The sequence below is a fragment of the Ipomoea nil genome, unplaced genomic scaffold (genome assembly GCF_001879475.1).
Source record: "Ipomoea nil cultivar Tokyo-kokei standard unplaced genomic scaffold, Asagao_1.1 scaffold1074, whole genome shotgun sequence".
NCBI classification, from domain to species: domain Eukaryota; kingdom Viridiplantae; phylum Streptophyta; class Magnoliopsida; order Solanales; family Convolvulaceae; genus Ipomoea; species Ipomoea nil.
The window spans coordinates 2752248-2779354 of record NW_017617502.1 but is presented as its reverse complement, the minus strand read 5'-3'; the positions used below and the strand labels follow the sequence as shown (position 1 = coordinate 2779354).

The 27107-nt window shown below is 39.8% G+C and overlaps 1 protein-coding gene across 2 annotated transcripts; it reads right to left on the bottom strand.

The window, feature by feature from the left end:
* Positions 1-16780: 16780 nt before the first annotated feature.
* On the bottom strand, positions 16781-22065 carry LOC109182921 (membrane protein of ER body-like protein). Of its 2 annotated transcripts, XM_019333176.1 has the most exons (8): positions 21783-22065; positions 20813-20911; positions 19947-20330; positions 19077-19169; positions 18054-18257; positions 17718-17963; positions 17528-17589; positions 16781-17365 (listed from the first exon to the last, which is right to left on the bottom strand). In XM_019333176.1, the coding sequence occupies exons 1-8, from the start codon at positions 22009-22011 to the stop codon at positions 16922-16924; spliced, it is 1761 nt and encodes a 586-aa protein (XP_019188721.1). In that variant the 5' UTR covers positions 22012-22065; the 3' UTR covers positions 16781-16921. The 2 variants fall into 2 exon arrangements, with proteins under 2 accessions (XP_019188721.1, XP_019188723.1); XM_019333178.1 differs by lacking the exon at positions 20813-20911 and having other exon boundaries at positions 21783-22063.
* Between the last annotated feature and the right edge of the window lie 5042 nt (positions 22066-27107).

The window sequence follows — 27107 nt, the reverse complement described above, 5'->3', positions numbered from 1 at the left end:
ATTGATTTCAATAGAAAAAGGTCTTATGTTCGAATCTCAACCCAATCAAAGTTGGCATAATTAGTACTCTATTTTACTCTTATTAAATTATTATATAAATAATAATTTAGTAGTTACAACAAAAAATAATACATATGCATTTCTTTAATTTATAATTATGTGTCCACAATGCCTTTATTCAAAAAAAAAATCATTATCAATAAATTAACTAAGAGAAATAATTTTATTAGTTATATTGTCTTTATTTTTCTTCAATATAAAATTTTTTATATTCAAATTTATTATCCTTACAATGTCTTTATTCAGTGAAAAAAAAAATTATTAATTATCAATAAATTAATTAAAAGAAATATTTTCATTAGTTATATTGTATTTATTTTTCTCAAATGTAAAAATTTTTACATTCAAATTCATCAATTAATTATATTCACTATATTATCTATTGATTGAAAGATTGATTAGATTTAAATTTTACACTAAAATTTCCTAAAATAACCACACATTGTTACTAATTCCGTTAAAATTTTAAGAATTGCCGTTAGTTCACCGTTAACTTACTCATTGATTTCAATAGAAAAAGGTCTTATGTTCGAATCTCACCCCAATCAAAGTTGGCATAATTAGTACTTTATTTTACTCTTATTAAATTATTATATAAATAATAATTTAGTAGTTACAACAAAAAATAATACATAAGCATTTCTTTAATTTATAATTATGTGTCCACAATGCCTTTATTCAAAAAAAAATAATTATCAATAAATTAACTAAGAGAAATAATTTTATTAGTTATATTGTCTTTATTTTTCTTCAATATAAAAATTTTTTATATTCAAATTTATTAATTGATTATATTAGCTACATTATCCTTACAATGTCTTTATTCAGTGAAAAAAAAATTATTAATTATCAATAAATTAATTAAAAGAAATATTTTCATTAGTTATATTGTATTTATTTTTCTCAAATGTAAAAATTTTTACATTCAAATTCATCAATTAATTATATTCACTATATTATCTATTATCTTTTTTCTGCACTATTTTTCTAATTAAATATCAAAGTTATAATACAAAATAATGCTATATATTTATTTACCAAGTATTTTATTAATACAATGAAAAAAATTTAAAAAATATAATTAATAAAGCCAACCATATTAACTACTTGAGAGATGTTGTGACAAAGAGAGTATTCAAATCACACAACAAATTGAAGTGAGAACTACCTCGCAATGTCCTTGTTTGACAATCAGCAGTTAGGGGTTAGCGTTAGCGGATTATACTAGCGGATTTGACCAGCGAATTTATTTAATTATTAACATTTGGGTAGAAAAAATGACCGCCAAATTATTAAATCAAATGAATGGTTCATATTATTCAGGTTTTAACTTTTTTCTTTTAAGATTTTCTAATTTATCCTTAATTATATGATTATCCATTTAATTTTTCTGTTAATTCACCGTTAGTCTAATTCTAATATTAAAGTCTAATATAAAATTATAACTACACCATTAATCTAATTCTAATATTAAAGTCTTAATAGAACTTAACCACAAATCCTAATGTCGGAATCTCCTCAAACAATATTAGTATATATTTAATATTTTATGCCCTAATTTTTATTTGTTCTCCCTTATGTCCCGTATTTGGTTTCAACCATACCTATACAATTATTTTATTGACAATTATAATCAATCTTGACTATATTATCTTGCATTTGTAAACTTAGAATTACCTATTTAACCCGCACCGGCTTAGCTCAATGGTTTTGAACCTCGGCGACGGCCGTGCGGGAATTATGTCCAAAGTGGACAGATTCCTTGTCCACGATGCTCTGTCGGGTCGGAGTGTGGGGGGCCCTTGGGGTTGGAGACTCAACCTTTGGGAGAAGAATTACCTATTTAAATACGCAAATTTAACCTTCAATTATCTATGCATGAACAATTTCAATATAATTCTGCCTTAATATACTTTAAAGTACTTATTTAAAAAAAAACATTGGGCATTATCCCAATCGCGCAATGCGCGTAAAAAACTAGTATACTAATAAGAGCCCAAGAGAGTTAGGCCTATAATGGGTACAAAAAATGGCGGTCAAATTTTTTAATCAAATGATTGGCTCAAATTGATCAGATTTTAATTTTTCCTTAAGATTTCCTAATTTATATCCTTAATGAATATGATTATCTGTTAACTTTTCCGTTAAATATTATCTTTTTCATTAGTTTCTATTAGTTCACCGTTAACTTACTTATTGATTTTAATAAGAAATCTTAGGTTCGAACCCCAGCACAATCAAAGTTGGCATAATTAGTAATTAGTATTCTATTTTACTCTTATTAAATTAAAAAAAAAAATAAATAATAATTTAGTAGCTACAACAACAAAATAATACATATGCATTTCTTTAATTTAGAATTATGTGTCTGCAATGTCTTTATTCAAAAAAAAATTATTCATTATCAATAAATTAAATAAGAGAAATAATTTCATTAGTTATATTGTATTTATTTTTCTCCAATATAAAAATTATTTACATTCAAATTCATCAATTGATTATATTCGCTACATTTTCCCTGCAATGTTTTTATTAAAAAAAATTATTCATTATCAATAAATTAATTAAGAAAAATAATTTTATTAGTTATATTGTCTTTATATTTCTCCAATGTAAAAATTCTTTACATTCAAATTCATCAATTGATTATATTCATTACATTGTCTATTATTTTTTTATGCACTATTTTTTAATTAAATATCAAAGTTATAATACAAAATAATGCTATATATTTATTTACCAAGTCTTTTATTAATACCATGAAACAATTAAATATATATATATATATATATATATATATATATATATATAAATATATATATATATATATATATATATATATATATATATATATATATATATATAAAATTAATAATGACAATCATATTAACTACTTGAGGGATTTGTTGACAAAGAAAGTATTCAAATCACACAACAAATTGAAGTAAGAACTACCTCGCAATGTCCTTGTTTGACAATCAACAGTTAGCGATTAACGTTAGCGGATTATATTAGCGAATTTGACCAGCGAATTATATCAACGATTGGTAAAAAGATATTTGAAAAAATTAGCTATTTTTTTATTAACATGTAAAATGACCTAAGGGTATACATAATAATAATAATAATAATAATAATAATAATAATAATAATAATAATAATAATAATAATAATAATAATAATAATAATAGTTTTAAAAAAATAATTAAAAAATAATTAAGCCAATCGTATTAATTACTTTAGGGATTTATTGACAAAAAGAGTATTCAAATCACACAACAAATTGAAGTGTGAAAGTGTGAAACTTTCTCGCAATGTCTTTGTTTGGCAATCAGCAGTTAGCTCTTCAATATTAGTATATATATTTAATATTTAATATTTTATGTCCTAATTTTTATTTGCTCTCCTTTATGTCCTGTATTTTGTTTCAACCATACCTATACAATTATTTTAATGACAATTATAATCAATCTTGACTATATTATCTTGCATTTGTAAACTTAGAATTGCTTATTTAAATACGCAAATTTTACATTCAATTATCTATGCATGAACAATTTTAATATAATCTGATTGATACTGCTAATTCTACGTAAGCAATAATAAAACGAACCCGAGACCAAGTAAAGCAAGTAAATATCTTTATTGATCGCGGTAAAGGCCCTAAGTACAATCTACTTAGTTGCTCTGAGTGCCGACTGACTGCGGTCGGGATTCTCTAGTAACAACCTATCGATCGTCCAAAAGTCCTCTCCACTGTAGCTACTGTGGGTATTTATAGCCGCTGCGCCGGAGACACAAATCTGGTCGTCCGGCATGCTCTCCACGTAGCCACCACGTGTCATCCTCCCGGGTGCCCTATCTGTCGCCACAGAGAGCCGCCACGTGTCCTTCATTAGCTCCCTCGCCAAAGGGCTACCGCTCGGTGGTCGACATTGCCGCTCGGGCAACACCTGGTCGGACCCCGACCGGGTTCTTCATAAAAAGCCCGACCTGCTACCTGCAAAGACAAAAAGACAAAGACAAAGGCACTTCGGTCGTGGTAAAGCTATGGCGGTCGGGATATTCCCTACCAAAAGCCCCCCAGCCCTGGCCTTTTTGACCGTCCGGGAAAAAACGGGACGGGATGAAGAAGCCCAAACGTCGGCCATCAAACCGACCGGCCAGCTGTCATTCCTTCCCTCGCCACATGTCGGCCACTGCCGGCTTCGGCGACTGCAACGGTCGCCTCGGAATCAGTGCGGGTCGTGTCACGCAAGTGGACTCGTTTTCCCGCCTAAATGCTCTCCTATAAATAGGCCCTTGAGGCCTTCATTTGAACTTTCCTCAATCCACTGAAGCAATCGGTACCCTCAGAGAGTCCCGAGCAGCAGTTCAGCGAACCAATCGAGCAAACCAAGCTTCAAGTTTTCTTCCAAGTATCATCAACCGGTAAGTTCTTAATCCCTTATCTTTTTCTTCGTTCTTAACTTTGCGTAGGAGTAGGGTAGAACTAACTTCGAACTAACTTCCCGAACCCTGTACTAACCCCGACCGACCTTTAGGTAGAACCACATGTCGGACTCGGATAGCCAAAACGTCTCGGTCGCAGATTACGACCACGGTTTCGAGCAGATTAGCGACGAGGAGATAGAAATCATGTCCTATTCTCCTGAGGTCGTTCAACGACCGGGGAAGGCTCCCGAGCGAGCCCCCGAGCAGCAGGAATCCTCGAGCACAAGCGACTCTTCGGGATCGGGCTCGAGCAGTTCGGGAAACTCAGGCCGCGAGAGTGAGGTCATTAGAGAAACGCCCACCCGGGTGATAGGGGATCACCCGGAAACCGTTCCTCAAGGAGACGATCTGCCGGGCAGAAGCGAACCGGTCGAGGAGGAGATGACCGAACCGGAGACCGGTAAGGATGACGGGTTCGAATATCTGAATAGCGAGAGCGTCGCCCAGCAGATGAGCGAGCTGACCCATAGGGAGGCTGCGCGGATCGCGGAAAGACTAAGCGGTCGAGTAGAGTTTGACACAAGTCGGCGGCTCGGGAATGTTATCGAGCGTCACCGGGGCAAGTGGATCGGGATGCACTATGACTCCCTACTGGCCCCGGTCGTCTTCCCGTTCACCGCCATCTTGACCGCTTTCTTGGGCTACTACCAGGTCTTGCCAGCCCAAATCTGCCCGAACTCGCATCGCATCATAGCGTGCTTTCCGCAGATTTGTGCTCGGCATAAGGTACCCTGCACGATGGAGCTCTTCAACTACATCTATCAAGTGAAGGTCCTCTCGGGCAACTACGGAGGTGGGTTCTTGATGGTGCAATCCCGAGAGGGAAGGTGCTCGATCGCAGGCCTGCCCGAGAACAACAAAGGGTGGAAAAGGAGGATCTTCTCGGTCAAGTACGACCCATGGATCCTCCCGATCGACAGAGTCTGGAGCACCCGTTTCAGGAAACAAGTCACGCCGGTCGAGACCCCGGCTCTTCGGGAGGCTGCCGTCCGGATCTCAAGCGAGATCCACGAATACAAGATCTTCCAGTCGGCAGAGAGCCTTGAAGCCGCCCGGTTACCAGATCCGGTATATGATCTGAAAGAGAAGTACAAGCCCGTGCCGATGGGCGTGGTGGTAGCAAGTCCTCCTGCTCGGGGTAAACGGAAGAAGACAGGTTTAACCTTAACTAACTTTCCCGCTCGTAACTCCCCGAGCAACGAATCTACTCCCGAGCTAATGTAGTTGTTTCTTTTGCAGATATGGCGTCGAAACGCTTCAACAGCGGAGCTCCAAAATCTCCTCCCCGAACGAAAATAACTTTGGGGAAAAAGAAGACAACCGCTGGGTCTTCGGGAGGGGACTCCATCCCGATTGCCCGACCCTTGTGCCCCATCCCGATCATCACCGACGAGGGCGGGGTCCTGGATGCCTCGGACACATTGGTCACCCGAGTGACCAGTAAGCCAAAGGGACAGGCGACAGAGAGAGCGGTCGAGGAGGCGGCCGGGAGCAAGAGGCCAAGGACAGAGAAGAACCCGAGCCCAGCGGTTGGGTCTGCCATGGCTGATGCCTCCATACTATCTCGGATCGGCAATCTGACGTCGGTCAAGATAGACCTGACCAAGCTGAGCCCGACCCAATTGGCAGAACGGCTCGGTCGTGAGCTGGCTGAGGTAAGAACTCTTATTTTTCTCATTCTTGCGCAATGGACCCTCAATCGAGCTAACATGCTATACTTTGCAGGCATCTCGGATCGGGGCGGCCCTCCACGGCCAAGCGCTACTGGCCACTGAGGCCATAAGGCTTAAGAAGGTCGCCGATCGGCGATTCAAGGAGCTGGAGGAGATGTCAGCCGAGCTGAAGAAGGCCGAGGAGGCGCTGAAAAGGCTCGGACCGACCGGAGCGCCTTGTCGAAGGCGTTGCAAAAGGAGAAGGAGGCTCGGGAAGAAGCGGCCAAGAAAAGCACAGTCCCGACCGCTACGATCGAGCACTTCTTTCGGGAGGTCGAGCCCGGAATGGCTTTCATTCGGCAGATGCGAAAGAATGCCGTTGCGGACGAGCTCTTCTGGTCATTCGGTCATTGGGCGTACAACAGCGGCCAAAGGGATATGAGGGAAAGGACGGAGGCCAACATGAGGGAGGCACTCGAGGGCGAAGACCTCGAGCTGGTCTTGACCACCCTCCCGACTGAGGTCCCCGACCCCGGGCTGGACCCCTACGATCCCGAGATCGAGATCATCGGCCCGAGCGGTGCTGCTGTTGAGAAGCCGGCCGACCTTGCCGATACCGAAGCTGCGAAGAAATGAAGCCTGCCGGTTTTAATTTCTCCTTTTTGTAAACACTTAGTCGGGAGCCCGGTCCCGAGTTGTACCGGGCACGTTTTGATTAATAACAATCCCGGTGTTTTTTGCTTTACATTTTTGTTTTCAACGCGCGTATACCGATCGTAAATGCTCGACCTCACGGCCGTTGAGCCCGGTCGTGCACTACTCCGCTCACTCAATATCCGACCTTGTGGCCTTATGGCCTAGTCGTGCATCCAAGATTTCGACGTCACATTGGCCTAACCGACCGAGTTTACCCGATCCTCAGACCTTGTCGAAATTTTGAGAATAGGTAGGCCTCCACGTTCGGGATATCTCCGAACGACGGACCTATGTCGACGTCATACTGGCCAACCTTATCAGGTTTACCCGATCTCCTGGCCTTGATGAATTTTTGAAAATGGGTAAGCCCCCACGGTCGGGTTTTCCCGAGCGACGGGCCTACAGACACTTCCTTATCCCAGCCCCCACACTATTGTGCTCTCGAGGCACGAGTGAGTGCGATAGTGGAAAGAAGTTGAATGGATCGGGGAATTATGCTGAGCGCTCCTGGCTTCCCCGATCAAATGGCGTGACCCGAATGTCCGCCGAAGAGGAGCGCATCTGACCGGTCGATAAACTCGCTCGGTCGATGTAACTTGATCTGCATGCACTAAAGGTATAGAAAATAACCGACCGGGCCGCCGTATGCAAACGGTCGAGCAATCACCGATCGTATATACAATAAACCTTCCCGCTCGCAGGCGGTTAATAAATATTTACAATAATAAATTTAATTACAAATGACGACCGGGACCAATTCGCAGGTCGAGCCCCCACTTCGTCCAAAGATTACAAAAAATAGGCTAGTGCTTAAACATAACGAGGTGCTCGGAATTCCAAGTCCCCTCGATTATCCGACCGGTTGTCGTCTCCAGTCGGTATGTACCCGGCCGTATGATAGCGCTGATGATGTACGGCCCTTCCCAGTTTTGAGCTAGCTTTCCGCCTTCCAAAGGCTGACTGGCCTCCCTTCGTCGTAGAACGTAATCTCCCACCTGGAAATAACGAGGGTTGACCCGAACATCCTTCGAACTCTTGACCCGCTTCTGATACTCGGCCATACGCCGAGCGGCTAGCTCTCTTTTTTCCTCGACCCCGTCGAGATCCACGACCATCGCATGTTCGTTCTCCTTCGCATTGTAGGTTCTTTCTCGATCGGTCGGGATCCAGGCCTCGATCGGGAGTCGGGCTTCTGCTCCATAAACCAGGGCGAAAGGGGTCTCCAAAGTAGCTTCCCTCGGGGTCGTCCGATAAGTCCACAACACATATGGCAACTCATCGGCCCAACTACGACCAGCCGAGTGTAGCTTCTTTTTTAAACCTTCCAAAATCGTCCGGTTAGCATTCTCCACTTGTCCGTTCCCCTGCGTGTAAGCCACCGACGTCCGGACGTGGGTCGTCCCGATCGTGGCCAAGAAGTTCTGGAAATACTGGCTTACGAATTGGCGGCCGTTGTCGCTGATGAGATGCACGGGCACACCAAAGCGGGAAATCACATTGCGCCAAAGGAACCGAGCACACTGCTGAGATGTGATCGTGGCTAAGGGCTCGACTTCTATCCACTTGGAAAAGTAATCGATGGCGACAATCACGAACTTTCTCTGACCGGAGAGCTGAGGGAAGGGGCCCAAGATGTCTACCCCCCACCTAGCGAAGGGAATTGCAGTCGTGACCGACTGATAGAAAGTTGCCGGTCGTCCAGGCATCCGGGCAAAAAGTTGGCACGTCTCACATTCTCGAGCTAACTTTTCACAGTCTAGCTGAAGGGACGGCCAATAGTACCCGATCAGCATGATACGACGGGCTAACGATCGGCCTCCTTGATGTGAAGAGCAAATTCCCGAATGCAATTCCTTCATGACCAGATCGGCCTCAAATGCGGTCAAGCAACGCATAAGAGGACCTCCGTACGATCGCCTGTAGAGACGACCGTCTAAGACTTGGAACCTCGGGGCTCTAAGTTTGGCCTTTCGAGCACGCTGGGGGTCGTCTGGGAGTCGACCGTGCTCGAGGAACTCTTTTAGATCGGTGATCCAATTGTCTTATACCGGTTGGATCGGATTGACCGGTAGGCGATGGATGCTATGTCTCGGGATCACCAAAATTCGTGCTATCTTCGACATATGTTCCAGGGCGTCTTGAGCCAACTTTGACAAGATATCTGCATCGGCGTTATCCAATCGGGGTATGTGTCGGACGGTATACCCCCGGAATTGTGCGAGCTTTTCCATGCCTAGGTCTCGGTATAGTTGTAGACGTTCTCCATTGACTTCATAATCTCCGAGAACCTGCTCGACCACGAGCGCGGAATCTGTTTGAGCTCGAATGTAGTCAGCCCCCAAGTCTCGAGCACACTGTAAACCCTTAACAAAGGCTTCATACTCGGCTTCATTATTGGTCGGGTGGAACTGATACATGAGAGCAAAATAGACTTTGAATCCTTCCGGGCTCGTGACTACCACTCCTCCTCCTGCTCCTTTCTTGCTACTCGACCCGTCAGTAGCCAACGACCACCACTCAGCCTCGGGATCCGCAATCTCAGGGGGTCGGGTATCCCGGGCGGTGCACTCGACCAAGAAATCAGCCAAAGCTTGACCTTTGATAGCTGGTCTCGGTTGGTATTCGATCGCGTACTGGGTCAGCATTAGCGCCCACTTGACTAGGCGACCGGATGATGAAGCAGTTCGGAGGACTGGCCCGATCGGCTGATCGGTCAACACGCGAATCGCTCGACCCTGGAAATAGGGAGCCAACTTCTTCGCGGCAATGTATAAGCCGTAGACGACCTTCTCTAACCGGGAGTACCGGAGCTCGGGACCATGTAGCGCGTGGCTTACATAGTACACCGGTCGCTGGACCCCTTCCGGATCGGTTCGGCACGATACTGCGCTTACTGGACGATCAGAGACGGCGAGGTACACGTCCAGCTCTTCTCCGAGCTCGGGCTTTGAGAGCACAATTGGTGACATGATATATTCCTTCAGCTCATCAAAAGCCGCTCGGCACTCTTCGTCCCAGACGAATCCATTAACCTTTCGCAATACCTTGAAGAAAGGTAGAGCGCGCTCGGCCAACTTAGAGAGGAACCGGCTGAGGGCTGCCAACCGACCGGTCAATTGCTGGACTTCCCGCACGGTAGAAGGTGGTTGCATGTCCAGAATCGCTTTTACTTTGGCCGGGTTGGGCTCAATTCCTCTCTTGGTCATCATGTAGCCGAGGAACTTGCCGGTCTGAACCGCAAATGTGCACTTGGTTGGGTTCAGCCGCAACTGGTACTTCCTCATGATCTGGAAGCACTCCCGGAGGTCCCGAGTGTGGTCGGATCGGTCCCGACTCTTGACCAGCATATCATCAATGTAAGCTTCCATCGTTCGGCCCAGCAGATCGGCGAAGAGCATATTGACCATTCTCTGGTAGGTTGCTCCCGCGTTGCGGAGACCGAACGGCATCACTCGGTAGCAATACAGCCCGTCCGGGGTCACGAAGGCTGTCTTGCTCTCATCTTCATGGTGCATCATGATTTGATGATAACCCTTGAATGCATCCATGAAACTCATTAACTCGGCCCCGGCCGTCTCGTCGACCATCTGGTGGATACTCGGTAGAGGATACGGGTCGAGCGGACAGGCCTTGTTGAGGTCAGTAAAATCAATGCACATCCTCCAAGCTGGGGGCTTAGGAACAAGGACAATATTGGCCACCCACTCGGGATAGATCACCGGTCGGATGTGCTCAATCGCCGCCATTTTCTTGACTTCTTCTCTAACAAACTCGCGGCGATCGGAGGAAAGGTGCCGGGTTTTTTGCACGACCGGCTTTGCTGCGGGATCGACGGCTAGCTTGTGGCAAATTACCGATCGGTCGATCCCGGGCATGTCTTCGGGCCCCCAGGCAAAGATATCTGCATACTCCCGGAGTATGGCCAAAATCTCCGCTCGGAGCTCGGGGGTGAGGGCCCGGCCAATCTTAATCTTCCTATCCGGTCGGTCCTCGGATAGGGGAACTTCTTCTATCTCCTCGGAGGGCTCAGGTTGTTCCTTCCGATCCTTAGCCTCCTCCTTGGCTATGGTGTTCACCCGGGAAGACGGACCGGAGTCGCGTCTGTTGACCGCTCGGGTGTAACACTTCTGGGCGGATTGGACGTCGCCGCGGACTACACCGACCCCATTGGGGGTGGGGAATTTCATGCACAGGTGAGGCATAGAAATTATCCCACCGATCTTCATAATGGCGGGTCGGCCCAAGATAATGTTGTGGACGCAATGGAGGTTGACCACAACGAATTCTAGCTCCGTCTTGACCGACTTCGGGGCTGTGCCGATCTCGACCGGGAGCGTTATCTTTCCCTCGGGGTAAATAAGAGCCCCGGTAAAACCCGACAGTGGTACACCGACCGGAGTCAGCTCCTTCCTGTCAAGGCCAAGTTTCTCAAACACGTCCAAATAAAGGACGTTCACACTGCTGCCAGTGTCGACCATAACCCTCTGGACATCCGTCCCTTTCACATCAATCATGACCACGAGCGCCTCCATGCCATGGTCACCACTGCTGGGTTGATCTTCAAGGGTGAAGGTTATGGGCTCCATCTTTTGCCTCTTCCCGGTCTCCCGGGAATCCACTACGGCGACCGGGAAATTACTCCGCGGTCGGGAAGCGTCTTCCAATCCACCGAAAATGACGTGGATGGTCGGCTTTCCTGCTAGTCGGCTGCTAGACGGAGGGTCAGGGTCCCGTCGGTCATCACGACGATCATCTCTTCGATCGTCTCTTCGGTCCTGACCTGACCGATCAGAGCGTCCCTCGCGATCGGAACGATGATAGGAGCGCCGGTGATCTCTCCGATCGGTATTCCTCTTGGGGTCTTCTCTCCTCCCCACACACTTGTCCAACTTCCCAAGATTGAGCAAGTCCTCTAACAGTTGCCGCAAGTGGGTAGACTCTTCAGTGTCATGCCCGGCACATCGATGGTGAGCGCAATGCTTACTCTTGTCGGGGCCGTCTCGATTGGGATGGGGGAGTTTGATGAGATTGCAGGACTGAGCATACTGCATGGCCTCCGCTGCGGATCGGTTCAAGGCCGTAAACTCACTAGGCCTGGTGCGGGATCGGGGATGATCATCACCCGATCGATGTTCCGCCCGGCCGGCCGGTTTACGGGACGAAGACCCGACCTCCTGCGAGCGCTTTACGGCATTCGCCTCACCGGCGTTGGCATAATCTGTGACCCTTCGAAGGGCCTCCTCATAAGTGGCCGGGGGGTGTAGGATGAAATCTTGATATAAATATCCCGCCCGGAGAGAGATGTGAAGCATATGGGTGGCGGTCGCATCGTCCATGGGCTCGACCTCCCCGACCGCCGCCTTCCACTTGATGAGGAAGTCGGTCAAGCTCTCGCCTTCAAGTTGCTTGGCCTTCTCCAGATACATATAGGGCTTCCTCACCACTTTGGAAGTGATGAACTTCCTCACAAACTTGATTGCCAAGGTGTCAAACTTGTCGATCGAGCCCGGCTGCAAGGTTCGGAACCATTCCGCCGCCCGGCCGGTGAGCGTGGAATAAAAAGCCCTACACATTACGGCGTCTGACACGCCCTTCAGCATCATATTGCTGTAAAAGTCATTAACATGGGCCTCAGGGTCCATCCGGCCATCATAACTTTTCTCTCCTGAGACCTTTAAATCGAGCGGGTAGGGCTGAGCCATCACTGCCGCTGTAAAAGGCGTCTGGTGCAAGGTCGATTGGTCGACCGGGGGTGTTGCAGGGTGCGCGTTTCGAAATTGCGCAAACTCCGCCTGGAGGTTGTAGAGCAATCCTCGGGTCTCGTTGAGCTCGGCGGCTTGGGCAGCTTGGGCTGTATCCCGAGCGCGTCGCCGTCGGTGAGATCTCGACCCGCTATACCCGGATGAAGCCTCCTGGCTGGCTTCCTGCATCTGTACGTCTTCCGGCTGACGGTTCGGGTCTTGGGGCCCCAAACGCTGCCGCATCTCTGGTCGAAGACGATCAAAAGCTGCCGCTCGGGCAACTTCTTCGGGGTCCTCCGCTCGGGCGGGAACCTCGGCCGCTTGCTGGGCCTGCCATGGTGCTTCCATCGCATCAGCACCCCCCGACCCCAACCGCGAACGAGCCGAGCGTCGAGCCCGGGAAGCGGACTGACGCTGCGGCTCTACCTGTGCGGTCGGGTAAACTGGAGGGGCAGCGGCTGGAGCCGTGTATGCAGGCGTATATGGTGGATATCCAACCGGGGGAGTGTAGTACATCGGTTGGCCAGGCCAGTACCCATACGACGGAGGTGGGACCGGGTACGGATACTGACCGGGATACATCACCGGCTGTTGTTGATACGGCTGACCGGGTGTTGGGTATCCCGGTTGAATGTAGTTCACCGGCTGTTGGGCAGCCGGGTATGTGTTGGATGGATGTGGTGGTGACAGATTAAGGTTTAAGTCCACCGTCTGACCTTGCTGTTGGGTAGCGTGGTGATCGGATGAACTTGCTGCATCCACCTGATCGTCGGCGAAATTGTTGTATGCCCACGGATACATTGTTGCAAAGGAACCGAGTGCTCGTCAAGACGTTGCTTTCTTGCACGGGTCCCCACAGACGGCGCCAAAATGATACTGCTAATTCTACGTAAGCAATAATAAAACGAACCCGAGACCAAGTAAAGCAAGTAAATATCTTTATTGATTGCGGTAAAGGCCCTAAGTACAATCTACTTGGTTGCTCTGAGTGCCGACTGACTGCGGTCGGGATTCTCTAGTAACAACCTATCGATCGTCCAAAAGTCCTCTCCACTGTAGCTACTGTGGGTATTTATAGCCGCTGCGCCGGAGACACAAATCCGGTCGTTCGGCATGCTCTCCACGTAGCCACCACGTGTCATCCTCCCGGGTGCCCTATCTGTCGCCACAGAGAGCCGCCACGTGTCCTTCATTAGCTCCCTCGCCAAAGGGCTACCGCTCGGTGGTCGACACTGCCGCTCGGGCAACACCTGGTCGGACCCCGACCGGGTTCTTCATAAAAAGTCCGACCTGCTACCTGCAAAGACAAAAAGACAAAGACAAAGGCACTTCGATCGTGGTAGAGCTATGGCGGTCGGGATATTCCCTACCACTGATATACTTTAAAGTACTTATTTAAATACAAAAAAAAAAAAACATTGGCCATTATCCCAATCGCGCAATGCGCATAAAAATTAATTATTAATATAATAGATAATAGATAGGAGATTACATATTTTATTTTATTTTTTGAATGCTATGACTCTATTACAGTGTAGATTACATATAATCACACGTTAAAAAACATATAAGATATAATCACATTAATATATTTTCCCGCACGCCCTGCGCTCCCTAGTCCCCCTACCCAGAGCTCCAAACTAGGGCAAGCACCACTTGTTTCTTCTGCACCCTCGAACCCGCTTCTTCTCCACGGTTCCAAACTAGGCCAGCGGCGAAGATGATAATTCCAGTACGTTGCTTCACCTGTGGAAAGGTAATCAACTGGATTTCTCAGTAATTGATTATACCTTTTTTCTTGCTCACTAGGGGTTTCAATATTCTTCATGGTTTTAGCGAAGAAATTTGCTAATTTTCTGCACTCATGCTCAACGAATATTTCATGGATTGTTATATTTTCAGGTAATAGGAAACAAATGGGACGAGTATCTCGATCTTCTCCAAGCCGATTACACTGAAGGGTTAGCTTTTTATGATTTCTTCTCTTCGATTCCAGTTGAAGGAATGAGTTTTTATTTAAAATAATGAGAGAACTTCAACTCAATTTAAATTACATAGATGATGCTAAACCTCTTAAGCTATACGTTTATTCAGTTTACTCAATTTTCAACTCGAATACACAAATCAATCAAATTAGAAATTTGAACCTTCTAGCAGGTAACTCTTTTGTTGCTTGTGGGTAGCTATTGGCAAAACATTAGGTTACAACCTTGATCATAGTTATGATTATGGATTTACTTAAGTTTCTTATGGATTATTGGCACACAAACGCATAACTAGAATAGCCTTTGCCAAACTTGTAGAATGAATATTATTTAGGCCCTGTTTGGTAAAATAGTTAGCCTATAGGCCAATTTTGGCTTATTTGACCACTATTAGCTGTTTGGCTTGCTTTAAAAATCAATATAAGTGTTTTGGTTAATTAGCTTTTTGTATTCCAAAATGCTAAAATTCAAAAAGCTACTCAAAGCAACTTTTTCAATTAGCTTTTTGAGAAAAGAAATTATACCAAACAGCTATCAGCTAATAGCTAATTTACCAAACACTTTTCTACAATCAGCTAATGTTATCAACTAGTTATATCCTCTAATTAACCCAATCAGCTAACAACCATTTACCAAATAGGGCCTTAATCTATAGTCGCAATTCACGTATTACCTTATCTTACCAAACAGCACCGTAGTATTGATGATTTCCAGTTTCTGTGCATCTCTTGACATTTTGTGACTTTCATTGTTCTTGGTTAACCTTGGTGTATAGGGATGCACTTGATGCTTTGGGTTTGGTTCGCTACTGCTGCCGAAGAATGCTGATGACCCATGTTGATCTTATTGAAAAGCTGCTGAACTACAACAGTAAGTTATAAGTATCCGCCTTACCTTAGTATCACACATAGAGATCACTTACTAATACCCACTACATAAGACCTTGAGTATTTATATGTTTGTTCTACTTGTTAGTCAGTCCAACTAGATTAGGATTAGTTGAGCATTTGTCTGTTTGGCCAGATTCTCCAAGCTGACCTATGCATCTAGCATTTTAGAGTTTACACTAATTTGTTTTTCCTAAAGTTTTCCTTTAAATAAACATTTTATAACTCTACAAGTGAGCGGCCTGATGGGAGGCATAAGATGAAAAAGGCATTAATTTGGAGGGTTGTGGATATTTTTCTTCTCCTAAGAAATGAATAAAATCAATTTTCATCTTTTAGCCTTAAGTTATTGGCACTTGAGCTAAAAAATTTCTGAGAGAAAGCTTGTAGTTAGTGATAGATGCCCATTGGTTTTGATTTGATCTATATCATTGTTTTTAACTAATAGAGTCTCTCTTTCACTTTTCTTTTGGCAGCTTTGGAGAAAGCTGATGGCAGCTGATTAAAACATTTTTGGAAGTGGCTAATGTGCAAGTCTTATCCTTGTGTGTGGGTAGTTGATTGATATGAGAACTTATCTAACTTCTGTGCATTTATTCAAGATTTCTAGTTTGTAATATAACAGACAAGTAACAAAGTGTTTTTGGTAATGGAGTAAACTGACAATTTGCATATGTTCTCAATGATTTGCTTGGTAACTAAGGTTGATGTAACTAAGAGCATGTTTGGTTGGATGGAAAAAGTTTTCCTAGTCAAATTCCTAAAATTTGAGGAAAATGGTATTTTTCTATTGTTTGGTACATTGGATTTATTTTCCAAATGGAAATAGAATTCCTCACATTTGAAGAAAAAATTCTCCTTACTCAACCAAGGTATTTTGTTTCCCAAAGAAAAAGTTTTCTTTGTTCACTTGGTAAGATAATTTTGCTCTCATAAAACTTTCTTATTATCATTATTGTGTAGCGGTATATTAGTTTTTATATTCATTATTCTTTACAATTTTAAACCCAACTAAATAAAAGAATTAATATTTTCATTAATTTCTTTTATACTGACCAAATTATACAATCAATCTTCTTGATATTTTCTTTTTTCATAGAATTTCAATTCTAATATTATTCAAATATTTTTTTCGCGAACCATAGGGGTGTGGTCAAAACTCTCCGTAGTAAATCTCATTTCTGGGGAAAGGGTTAACTTTATATGAAACAAAAATGTAATCAAATTCTTGAATTTTAAAAATACTAATTAAACATTTGGAACTTTGGTTCAAAAAAACACTTGGAACTCAACACTTGAACTCAATAAAACCGTACAATACGGAAAAAAAAAAAAAAACAAAAAACAAAAACATGAAAAGTTGAAATATAGAAACTTGAGTTGAGCATGATGGTGATTGGCAGGAATCAAAAGAAAACCGAATTTGGATTTGGCAAGTTGATATTAGGAAGAAGAAGATTGTTGGTTGGGGTTGAGTTGAACCAACCAAGTTCATCCATTAGCTTCTGAAACAAATGTCCCACTGCATAAGCAACGCCAGAAGCCGTAGCCGCAGCAGTAGCATATTGCACAATGGTTACAAAGTATTGGTTAAACGTTTTGGCTCCGGAAATGTAAGCTTTTCCAATGGCAAGAAGAAGGACACATACAAAAGAAGCCACTGCCACGCCCAAAAGCTTCATGTCTCGGTCGTCGCTCTGGCGAAACGTGAAGCCGTATAGTGCAGGCGGGGCGAGCCCAAAGATGAGGTAGGATAACATGGCAACAATGGCGTGAAGTAGGAAGTGGTTTCTTTGGCCTAGCACTTTGTTGTACTCTTCTTCAGGGCTCTTCATTTTCAAGTCCAGAAGCTGCAAATTAATAATAAGAGTTAGTTTGATCTGGCTCTGATACCAAATTGAAGCATGTGCACCATCTCAATTAAAAGCCTAAGCTAATAGTTGGATTGCACATTAATGGTTATATGCTCAATAGGTGCTAAGGAATATATATATATGGGCAGTGCAGCATACATTGTGTGCAACCACGAAAGAACCACCTATGAGATTCGCCACTCCAATAACTACAGTGTTCACTGCAAAAAAACCAACACAAATCTTTTGAGACTGAAGACTCAAGTTAGGGAATAAAGTCACGTTTTCGCTACTAGTTATATCTTTTGGTGTATTGGTAAGCGTTTGATCCTAACAGGAAAGGACTTACGTGTGGTGGCACCAGATGCAGCAGCAGAGGAAACCACGCTTAAGCTTGCGATGGATTCCATCAGACCTCCATACACAACGCTTTTCACGACCTCTACTGATTTCGAACCACTTTCTTCAACTTCAGGTGGATCAACTTGTGTTTGTGTGGAAGTTCCGGTTCCGGTTCCAGTTCCAGTTCCTGCTTCATTTGGGGTTTCATAAACCGGAATACGTACATCTTGTGTAATTTCAGGTTTTGGTTTCACTGCACAAATCCCAGAGGACATCTCATTTAGATCCAAATGTATGAAAAGTGTGTGAATATATAAATTTTTAGGCAATTAAGTTTGATTACCTGAAAGTACACCTCCCTGATAGCTACTGCTAAAAGGCTTTCCAGAAAACTGGGGCTCATGCTTCACATTATCAATCATTTCTGGTGGTGGAGCTCGGGTTTCCTGTTGAATATAAGCACTCTGTGTTGCATCTGAATGATGGGATGATGAATTAATAGCAGCATTACTATCTCCCTTTAAATGCCCATCATTTGGCTTCTGCCCTGAGGAGAAGAGTATATTCAAGTTAGATCAAATGGAGTAATGAAAAGTGAAGTATATAAGAGTTTTTGTCACTTTTGATCCCATGAGTTTGGTGCATTCTTATAATACTTAATTTAGTCGTTGACTGTGATTTTTCTCAATTTAGTCTTAAACGTCTTTTTATACTTAATCAGGTGATTCAGGTCATCGACTTTGATGATTTTAACTAATTAAGTCCTCAATTGTTAGAATCAATGACTAAATCGAGAAAAATCACTATAGTCCAATGCTAATTTGGGTAAAACTACTAAAGTCGAGGATTAAAATGGATATCAATAGAAGTGAAATTACCAAGTTATCTTAACATAGGACTCAATTGGGTAAAATCATCAAAGTAGAAGACCTAATTAAATACAAAAAGACGTTTAGGACTAAATCGAGAAAAATACTATAATCGATGACTAAATTGAGTATCAAATCTTTGTTTTTTTTTTTTTCTTCCACTTTTGGTCTTCCTGACGAGAAATTAATAAAATCCTACCAAAGTTAATTAACTTAGTGACTTGTGAGTGACCAAATAGCATGTGCAAAAATCACACTTTTTACCCGAGAATGTTGTGTTTTGTCCATAAGCTTTGGTCAAACAGGTCATGTAACAAAATCTAATACAATTTCATCATCAAGTTATTATGTGAAGACCAAAAGTAAAAAAAGAATCACACACCTATAATACCAATTTTCGTAGATGTAACTCAAATATATAATAATCTTAATTAATTTCTAAGTTTGGCAATTGACAAAAGAAGAGATTAAGAAGCAAACTAGAAGTACTATACTACCTTGCTCAGATGCTACGGTTGCCAGTGGTTGGTACTGTGAAGTCTGCGCTTTTTGTGTTCCTCCAAAAAACCAAAGTAGGTCAAAGCATTTGCCTGAATAACATAAAGAAATATATTATTATCCGATGAGAAAATTGTTGGGCGAAGGCTTGTAAAGGGACAAGTGACAAGTCCAGTAATTAGTGGTTAGGGAATGGTTGGGTGGAGCTCAGCATCCTGTCTCTCAAAAATATAGTGATTGTATATAAGGAAATAAAGTTACACTTTTGCTGAAAGTTATAACTTCTGGCGTAGTGGTAAGAACAATGTTACCAAAATCGCGTTTAGGCGTCGCCCGGCCGCGGCGAGAAAGATCGGAATCGACCTCCTCCGCGACCGCCTAGCCGGCTGAACCGTCTGTTTTTTTTTTGTTTTTTTTTTTTTGGTGTAGAAACTTTGGCAAGACATAACTTTTGACTCGGTTATCCGTTTTGACAATTTTTGTTTGAAATCGCATATTTTTTCAAGATCTATTCAATACAAACCGCCTATGGCAGTTTTCCCCTCCAATTTCTCCAAAAAAAAAAAAATGTTTTTTTTGCTCTTAATTTTAATTTTGTATATATTTAAATGGTTTCAACAATATTTTGAACAATTTTACCACTACTCACGTAAATAGTTTTTAAGAAAAAATTACAAAAACTTATATTTTATTAGTGAATTTTTACAATTTTTAGTTAATTTTTTTAAATAAAAATCAGGCGCCTAGACGCCCCTCGGCGCCTAACATATTTTGCAACATTGGGTAAGAACTTGACCCTCATATCGGAGCCAGGTCCCAAATAAATTTGAGTCCCAGCAAGAACAAAAACTGTACAAATACCAACATACCTTCAGATGCATTATTGTCTGATTCTTGTTGGACTTCACTCCTTTCTCCCCTGCTTTCATCGGTTACTGTTTTATTAGGAAGGAAAATTCTGAAGCAGGCTAGACATCCAAGCACATCAAAATCCAACTTCTTGTCTGGAATTTGAATTGGAGGTGTTGTCGTTTCACGCTTAATCCTCAAAATAACTTTGGAAATGGGGGTCCTGCAGTTTGGGCAATAGGTGTTATGCGTGTGCAACTTATCTATCGCCCGCTCGAAAAATTCGAGCTCAATCACCTCCTCCACATCCCCCACCGCACCACCACCACCACGGGCGGCGTTCACCAGCTGCCCAAGTTGAGCAACATTTCCAATCTCGGCAGACGGCATCCTGTCACTGGCCTCTGCAATTGATTTTAATTTGTTGAGCATATAATATATAAACATATATAAATGAATAATTGAACTATAAAGTTAGACTTTTAGTTAAGATAAAGCACATTCTTCAATTTAATGCATGAATTCTGTTCGTGAGTCATGACTGAATTTAGCCTAATAAGTCTGAAACTAAGTTTATATGACCCTATGTACCAGTCTACAGACGGCTAACGCCCCGGCTTTGTCCTATGTCGGGATTATTATTACTGAGATTAGATCTGCTATGTCATCGTTTCATTATTGTTCAGTTAGTTTGGTGTCTAGAGCCTTGAATTTACATGCTCATACTCTTGCTGCAACAGCCTCTGCTCAGACTTCTCCGCTGTATTGGGACTCTGTTCCCCCACTCTATTGTTGCTTTCATTCATTAATATATTGTAACCATTATTATTTCAAAAAAAAATTTATATGACACTAGGTAGGTAGGTAGCTAAGTGGTAGGACTAACCTCCATTGCCAAAATGGAAAGGTTTTGCTTCACTATGATCATCCATGCAAGGATTCCCAATTTGGTAGGTCCATACACACTCCCGACATCTCCACATTCCTTAAGCCGCGAACATTAAAATTCAAATCACAACCCAATTTAATTTAATTTAATTTTACTGGTGAAAAATTGAATATATAATTAATTTTGTAAATTATATATTATGAATTATTATCTGGTCCCGGCGGGCAACAGGCCGGAATTATTGGCAGATTAGTCCAATATATATACAATAATATATGTAATAATGAAGGCTGGACGGACTGCAATTAAGCCAAACATCACTAGCTAGCTTTCCCATTAAAATGTAGTATTTGAGATGGATGAGTCAAATTCAGTACTAGGTGACTAAATAATTGTTGGACGGAGATCAGAAGAGACAAGCCCAACAGGCCAACACCATACCTCTCGAAAGTGTGGAGAGAAATAAAGTTGCGCCTAATCACACAGGTCATGGATTCGAGTGGCAGTAAGAGTAAACTATGCAAATAAAGCTAGCAGGTGCTCGGGAATTGTTAGGTGGAGGTCAGGAGTCCAGCACCACCAGGTGGCTAGGAGGATTGTTGGGCTCACTACCTGTTTTTTGAATTCCCAACTCCAAGGACTCCCCACACCCACATCCGTTCTGATAGAGCACCACCAGGTGGGTAGGAGGATTGTTGGGCTCACTAACTGTTTTTTGAATCCCCAACTCCAAGGACTCCCCTCACCCACACCTGTTCTAACAGAGCATTTGATAGGAGTGGGCAGATTTCTTGTGTGCACCGTCATTTGACCCTTGCTCAGCAGTTATGGTCAAATGTCGGTGCGCACAAGGACCCCCACATCCCGTCCCGACAGAACATTTAAAAATGATGTAAATCACTGTAACTCAATGACTCAACAGAATAAAAACAAATGAAATGAAGTGCAGCATATAATAAGAAATTACCTCCATCCTCGTCAAGATAAACGCTACTTTTGTGCCCTTCTTCCCCACTCAACACCTTATCTTCTTCTTCTCCTTCTTCTTCTTCTTCTTCCAGTACTCTACTTTTCTTCAGCTTCATACTATCATCACCATAGCCATTAACTATCTGCGTGTGAAGGGTAACATCCTCACCAGCCATTATCAGCGGCTCCGTCAAATCGCCATTGTTGGGGTATTGCATTACCTCCATCGTTAAATGCACCTACTTAGCTCCTGCTTGCCTGCACTGCAGGGAATTTAATGAACTATATATATTGCCTTAAATACACTAAAATAAACTCTACACCTAAATGTGAACGGGAAAATTAAGAAAATACACTAATTAAATGTGGTAAATTTATGACAGCAACCTGCTTTCCTCATATACCATTAAATTAAATAAAATAAAATAAAAACAAATACATTTAAGATTTTTCTGCAACTTGGTGCGCGACTTTTCTTTTTGTCCCATCTTAGTTTACTTCCAAAAAACAATGATTTTTTTTATCCATTATTTTCAATAAAGAATTCATGAAAAATAAGGATGAGAATGGCTTATTTGCTTTCTATATACATAGTACAACTGTACAAGAGTGATAAAATAGGAACTATATAAATGTATACCATATATATATATATACACACACACAAAAATAGAGCATTGCTATTCGTTAGTACGTACCATAATTGTTTTCTCTAATCATCACCTATATATTGTCGTATAATTAATGACTTTATAATTTAAAAAAAAAAAAGTTCTAAATATTTAATTTTGTGCATCCAATTATACTTCCTATTAAATTATTTTGATGTTAATTTTTCAAATCATTTTGTCAATTATTAAATTTTAGAAAAAATAGAGCATTGCTACGCGCGTACTATTCATTGTACACTTCGTATATTAATATCTTAAGATATGTTCTAATATATTTTACAGTATTCTAAATTTTACTGTAATATCTCATAAGATTCTATTATACTTTATAATATTTTGAAATAATCCTTTAACATTTGAATAATATTATTTTTCCTACTAAAATCATTACTTAATCTTCACGATCTAACATGAAATTATCTAAAACCATTTTTAAAAAACATTTTATTTCCATTGGTTACTGGTAAATGGATTAATCTTTGCATGAGTTAATGAAGTGTCTTTTTTTTTTTTTTTTGAAGGTAATGAAGTGTCTACTTAATAATCAATGAATAATATTTTTTCCTCTCCTAATTTTTATTCATAATGCCCAACTCTATATTACAGTAAAATTCTTTTTATTCATTGTTTATGGTGAATTGGTCTAACTTTAATTCCGTCACTGTTAAGAAAGAAACCTATTTATCAATTAAATATTATTTTAAAAAAATTAATCAATAAAACTTTTTTTTATTCATTGACTATCATGAATTGACAATTCCACCCCTACTAGACTAGTTTTTTTTTTTTTTTTTTTTTTTCAAAATATTAATTTACTTAAAATGTTTAATCCTTGACATAATAAATAAGTTGTAGACTTGTAGTTGGTAGGTTAGGCCAGCTATTCACATCCTCTTCGAAATTTATTTATATATTGGAATTCGATTTGGGATCGTCAGTAAGATTATCATCGTTTTTTTTTTTTTTTTTTTTTTTTTTTTTTTTTTTTGAGATAAGGGTCAAATAGACCCTCTAATTATATACAAAAGTTTAATTAGGCCCTCGAACTAAAAATAATTTTTAATTAGACCTTTAAATTTGTTAAAATTGTACAATTTACAGGTCAAGAAAAGGCAACCTATCAATTCTCCTAATGTGGATGGAATCCTATTTAAAAATTAAAAAAAAAATACTTATTTAAATTAAAAAAAAAAACATTTCCATAATCTAACGCGAACAGGCTTCTCTGCCATGAACATGGCGGGTTTCTTCGTCTAATCTGGACGGAGAAGCCCGCCAAGCTTCTACGTTGTCCATACATCAAGCTGCTATGGTTTTATTTTTATTTTTTAATTTTTGAAATAAATATTATTATTTTAATTTGTATAAAAATATAAATTTTTAAAAGATATTGGACAAGAAGCCATGGCAGCTTGGCTGGTTTCTCTTCATCTAATTTGGACGGAGAAGCCCGCCAAGCTTCTACGTCTATGGTAGCACAACTGCCATGGACGCCAAGCTGTTATGGTTTTATTTTATTTTTTTAATTTTTAATTTTTTGAATAAATATTATTATTTTAATGTTTATAAAAATATAATTTTTTAAAAGATATTGGAGAAGAAGCCATGGCAGCTTGGCTGCCATGGTTTTAATTTTTTAAATGAATATTATTATTTTAATTTTTATAAAAATATAATTTTTAAAAGATATTAATTTAAGTGGTAGAATCATATGTGGCAAGTGACTTAAGACTAACTTTTTTTTTTTTTTTTGAATATAGGTCAAATAGGTTAATTGCACAAATTTAACATGTTTAAGAGTCTAATTGGAGATTTTTTTATTAGTTCAAGGGTCTAATTACATTTTGATATATAATTGGAAGATTTATTTGAACCTTATCCCATTTTTTTTTTAATTAGTTGCAATTACAAGGCTGAGGGCTGAGGCTTCATGAATATATTTATTTTTATTTGTTGCATGCATTTGATCTTTACCTACCATACTTTTTCATGTGTTTAATTTGAATTTCTTAGCTATCCAAAATTTTTACCATTTAATTTTTAAATTCCTTAATTTGGTAAAATTATCTATTAAATATAAAAAGTTTCATTTTAAATCATAAAAACATTTAAAAATAAATAGTTAAAATGTTATATAGCAAATATATTTTATTATTATTATAATGAAATTTTCATAATTCATTTTTTACATTTCAAAATTTATGCAAACAAATAAAAAAAAGGGAAAAGGGCCAAATAGGCCCTCGAACTTTAGCTTAAAAGTTAATTAGGCCCCTAAACTTTTTAAAGGTGCAATTACACACATCAACAATTCATTTAGGTGCAATGAAGCCCAAAAACAAGTTAATGACCTGCTATCACAGGTCATTAGCGCTCAGGCCACCTTCCGGCCAATTTTTCGACAAAAAAAATGTGACCAGCAACCGACCGAGATTTGCCGAAAATTTCGCCGGTCACTTTTTTTTTTTTGTCGAAAAATTCGCCGAAAGGTGGCCTGAAACCTAATGACTTGTGATAGCAGGTCATTAATTTGTTTTTGGGCTTCATTGCACTTAAATGGATTGTTGATGGGTGTAATTGCACATTTAAAAAGTTTAGGGGCTTAATTGACTTTTAAGCTAAAGTTCGAGACTATTTGATCCTTTTTTCCTAAAAAAATATAATGGCTCGTTAGCAGTTTTGTATTTTTCTTTTGAAACGTCCAAAGTAAAACGATATTCCCAAAATTTACGTTTGAGGTTGAGGATGAAGAGGTCTCCTGTACCATTGGGTCCAGCACGGCAGCACTCCAGCCGAAAGGAACAAATGCTTCGTACCTATATCGTTTACATGCTATATATATATATATATATATATATATATATATATATATATATATATATATATATAAAAGGCCAAATGTCGGAACTTTAAAAGAATCTGTTCACTTTAGAGTTTAGACATAATTACATATTGTCACTGTTGAGTTTCAACATTTGGTCTCTTCTCTTAAATACTGCTTACTGAACCAGTGAGTTAAAGCCGTGCGAACAAGATATATGGTTTTTAGTTTAGAGTTGGTGTTGCATTAATTAGCCTGTCAGCAAAGCTTTGAACTATTTATAATGGACTGTTGTTGTGTTAAAATCGAGGTTAAAAGGATTGTATTCAAACTTTTTTTTTTTTTTTTTTGAAAGTGAAAATCATTGATGATTTTTGAGAAGGTTTCAAGGAGGAAATAAGAGGGATTTGTATTTAAATATTGTTAGAGCGATTCACAATTCAAGTTGATAGATATAGGGATGGATTAGTTTGCAAGTCATGGAAAACCTACTAGGTGGGATCATTAAACTGCTCCTATTAGATAAACAAATAGTGTGGACGTGACATGACCATATTTTGTTTGTTTTTTTTTTTTTTTTTTTTTTTTTTTTTGAAAGGGACCATATTTTGTTTAATTTGTTGCTTATTTATTTTTTTATCAATTGTATGAAAAAAAATGTATGCATAATAAAAAAGAAGGGGAAAATTTCAAAATATTTGTAAAAGTAAAGAAAATAAGGCGTAATGTACAAGTTATGAATGCAGCTTATTATATCAATACAATTATATTTTTATTCAATTTGATTTACTAGTTAAATTTAATGCTACGAAGGAATTCAAAAATTGAGAAGGAGAGAGGTAAAACAATATTACTTTTAAACGTGTATATAATATATATATATATATATATATATATATATATATATATATATATATATATATATATATATATATATATAGTTATTGGATCAAATGAGAACATGTCCTTAGAAGAGAAATAAGAACCAACCCCAGCCTTACATATGGAAAATTCGGACGGATCATACCAAATTTAAAAAAAAAAAAAAAAACACGGTGGTGAAATTAGTTGTTAAAGATTGCATATTTAAGTGTTAAAGTTTGCATAGTAAAATTAATAATAGTTACAAAAATGCTAGTGTATTTTTTTGTTTTTTAAAAATATGATATGATTTGTTGAATTTTTAAAAATATAAGTCTAATATGGGTTCTTATTTCTCTCTTATGATATTGTTGTCACAGGATCCTTAGCATATATATATATATATATATATATATATATATATATATATATATATTAACGAAGGTAATATACTTACCTAAATAATTAATTATTAATATAATTACCTATTTTTATGGTAATTATTTTGGTAATTCTCTTTTCATTCTTTCGTGTAATTATTATGGTAACTTTTTGGTATTGTATAAATATATATTTTTATAGTTAAAGTATAATATTGTAATAATAATTATAATTAAATAATATTTTTTTTCTGTATTAATGTACTATAATTATTAGGCCCTTTTTAGTACTCTTATTAGGCCATTTTTTTTAATACTTTTCCTAATACAATTTGCATCTAATTGATTTCAAGACTATTATATAAATCATATATTTCAAGATTTCTTTTTACCTTACCATAATTCTCCATTTATCATTGTATCTCTTACGGAGCATTTGGTTGGAGAGAGAGAATTACGTGGAAAGGAATTGCAATTTCATGGGAGATGAATTACTAGGAATAAAGTGAAAATTTAAATTCCATTGTTTGGTTTAGAGGAATAAATACTGGAAATTTCAATTTCAATGTTTAGTATAAATGAGAATTGAA